This window comes from Silene latifolia, chromosome 2, assembly GCF_048544455.1.
Source record: "Silene latifolia isolate original U9 population chromosome 2, ASM4854445v1, whole genome shotgun sequence".
In the NCBI taxonomy this organism is placed as follows: domain Eukaryota; kingdom Viridiplantae; phylum Streptophyta; class Magnoliopsida; order Caryophyllales; family Caryophyllaceae; genus Silene; species Silene latifolia.
In genome coordinates, this window is record NC_133527.1 from 46,265,888 (window position 1) to 46,269,318 (window position 3,431).

The 3,431-nt window shown below is 35.8% G+C and overlaps 1 protein-coding gene across 1 annotated transcript; it reads right to left on the minus strand.

Annotated features, from left to right (window-relative positions):
- Positions 1 to 642: 642 nt before the first annotated feature.
- LOC141640726 (protein FAR-RED IMPAIRED RESPONSE 1-like) lies at positions 643 to 2,537 on the minus strand. Its single transcript, XM_074449409.1, has 3 exons — positions 1,824 to 2,537; positions 1,405 to 1,427; positions 643 to 658 (listed from the first exon to the last, which is right to left on the minus strand). Exons 1-3 carry the CDS (start codon positions 2,535 to 2,537, stop codon positions 643 to 645), a joined length of 753 nt encoding a protein of 250 aa, XP_074305510.1.
- Between the last annotated feature and the right edge of the window lie 894 nt (positions 2,538 to 3,431).

The following is a 3,431-nucleotide window of genomic DNA, read 5'->3' on the forward strand; positions in this document are numbered from 1 at the left end:
AATAACTTTATATAGAGTGTACCGTCCCCAAAAATATGGTTTGTCTTAATTTTTTTATTTTTGTGATATTGTAGCTCATAATTATTAGTGTCCTAATGTTTTCTCCCCCCTTTTCGCCAGCGTAATGTTCTAGCAGAATACTTGAAAGACATCGGTGTTTCAAAGGTAAAAGTTGATCGCATCAAAAAACTGTAGCCTATTCTTGCAAAGATGAAGTGGAGGAACAACACTAACAAGACTGATTGTGGTGTTTACGTTACGAGACATATGGAGACATTTAAGGGTAATCTAAATTGGACCCGTGGGCTTAAAAAAGGCGATGTGAGTTTCAGAAGTAATACAATTATTTTTAATACATAATTCAGTACACATTTGTACATGTTTTAACCCCTTGTTTTCTTTACTTTCCTAGGATGCTCGCCTACTGATTCTGCGGAAGAAATACATTTCATATATGATTTCAACAGAAGGCAATGTATGTTTTGATGCTGTACTAAAGAAGGTAATGGATTTCCGTTCAAACCCACTGCCATGGGAAGAATACAACGATGAAGATGAGGAAGATGCTGAATTCAAGCCGTAAAAACTTTTTAAGTTTCGCTTGTGACATGTGTGTGAGTAATGTAACATATATTGAGGAAGCTACAAGTCGAACAACCTGAAGTTTGAAAAAAAATTAATTCAAGAGAATGTTATATTCCGGAAACAAATTTCAATAAAGTTTATTATGTTCTTGCAGAACAACAATAATGTTTATTGTGCAAAACGCCTTAAAATTATTGTACTCTGAGAAAACAATTTCAATCAAGTTGATGATGTCCCTGCTGAACAACAATAATGATCCTTTAATACAAATGTAATATACTTTGGCTATAAGAGTAATGTACTTTGGCAGTGAAATCGAATTGTACATATAAGCTTTTAAGAATGTTCCTTGCAGAACAACAATAATGATCCTTTAATACAAATGTAATATACTTTGGCTATAAGAGTAATGTACTTTGGCAGTAAAATCGAATTGTACATACAAGCCTTTAAGAATGTTCCTTGTAGAACAACAATAATGATCCTTTAATACAAATGTAATATACTTTCCCTATAAGAGTAATGTACTTTGGCAGTAAAATCGAATTGTACATACAAGCCTTTAAGAATGTTCTCGTAGTGTATATTATGGATGTCTATCCTTGAATCAAAAATTTGCACCTTCCACTTCATTATCAGATTCATCTTCTTCATCGTCGTCCTCTACATCATCAGATTCATCTCCTTCATCATCGTCATCTTCATGGTAGTATTTGGTGAATATGCAACAAAATGTAAATTAAATATTAGATTTTATAAGGAGAAAATGGCCAAAATGAACAACTAAATTGATATACATTTAATGTTAACCAAATATACATTGCTGAAATTCCCATCTGTGCCTTCAGAACAACCATAATGTTCATTGCACAAAGAGCTTATGTGCCTCCATATAAGAGTGATGATTTTGGAAGGTAAACATTATGCGCTATACTTGTATAATTTAATAATTATTTAACATTAATGTAATATGCTTTAACAAGAAACCAAATTATACATACATGTCAGATGGTTTGTTTCTTTGCAGAGTTGTGTCCTTGGCGGCCACATGTTTTGCAGTACCTCTTCTTTTTTCCTCTCTTCTTTAGGGCTTTTAACATTTGTGATTCAATTCTCTTGCCCTTGGTCCTACCCTTGTTTTTAGATTTTTTAGGAACATGAATCACCAACTTCTGAGGTATTTTGCAGCCCACATACTTTTCTATTTCTTTCATCTTGTCTTTCTTCTTTGCTTGAACACTTCTGTTACTAATCATATCCAATCTAATATCTCTCAGTTTTTCAATCAAAAGCTTCATGTCGTTATCATCACACTCAGCTACGCTGACACAAGAATAAACCTCTTTCCACAACTCAGTACTCAAACTTTTCCGGTCATAAAACTTTTGAGAGACATCTATCAGTTTACCATCTTTATCAAAGACAGGCTTACTCATTGCAGCTTTTGTCCATCTTTGCATTATGTATTGTTCTGGTATTTTCTGAAAATCTTGGTTGTGTAGAATCCAAAGGCAGTGCCTGCACAACAAGCCCATTCTCTGAAACATAGAACATGAACAAGTAATCTCCATGTTATATGGTGAATATGCTACATTCCATGACTTATTTGGCATCTGCAAGTCTGTTAGAATATATATTTTTGTCTCATCAATCTTCTCCACATCTTTAAAACGACAATCAGACAAAGCTGCAACCAATTCTGTTTGGAAGTCTTTGAAAATGTTGTGCGAGTATATTTCAGAAGCATGTACTTCAAGGTTTGACTTTGCTTTCTGTGGGATTTCAGAGTGTTTGTTGTCACTGTTCAACTTGGACTGGTTGTGTCTTTGTGCTTCCAAGGCACTCGCATAGCACACCCAAAATACAACAAGGGTCAAATGAGGTGTGAGGAACCTGTCAAAGAAACTGTTTTCACTCTCAGACCTAGAAGTAACCCTCATCAAGCCAGACATGGAAACATCTTTAAAATAGGCAGGGATCCACTATTCTCTGATATCGTACAAATCTGAAAACCACTCGTGTTCTACAAGTTGATAATCAGTCATTATCTTCCCCCATTATTCTCCGAATTCATCAGGCTCAAGTTGGTTGTTCCAAACACACCTATTGATCCTGGTCTTAAAATCCTCATCTTGAAATAGTTGATAACTGACTTTTTCTCTTAGTTTCTTCATTATGTGCCACATGCACAGTCTGTGTGTTGACTCCTTAAACACTTCCGGGACTACCGACTTCATTGATTTGTCCTGGTCAGTAATTATAATTCTCGGCTGGCACCCGTCCATTGCTTCTAAAAATGTCTTGAACAGCCATGTGTAACACTCAATACTATCATCACCTATCAACCCAGCTCCAAAGGTTATGCACCTTTTGTGGTGATCAACTCCTGTGAAAGGCACAAACACCATATCGTACTTGTTTGTTCCATATGTAGCATCTGCTGATAACACCTCACCGAACAACATGTAGTTCTTTATGCAGATCGGATCTGCCCAAAACACTCCAGCCAGGCACTTGTTTTCATCTACTATAAAATCAAAGTAAAATGAACTGCATGTGTCTTTTTTCCCAATAAGATTCTCAACAAACATTTGCGCATCAAAATTACCAATGTAGGTTTTTATGTCCCTGACAAAGTTTTTGAAATCAACCTCAGTAGCACCAATGTTGTCGTAACCTCCACACAGCTCCTTCCAACCTCTATAGGCTTTCACACCACCTAGTTTTAGCACCTTTACCTTTGTGACAAATTGTTTCTGTACCTCTGTCATTTTTCGGTTTCCTTTCAAGAATATTGTAGATTCAGGCGAAGCAAGTGGATAGTTATGGGCTTCATCGAATCTGGT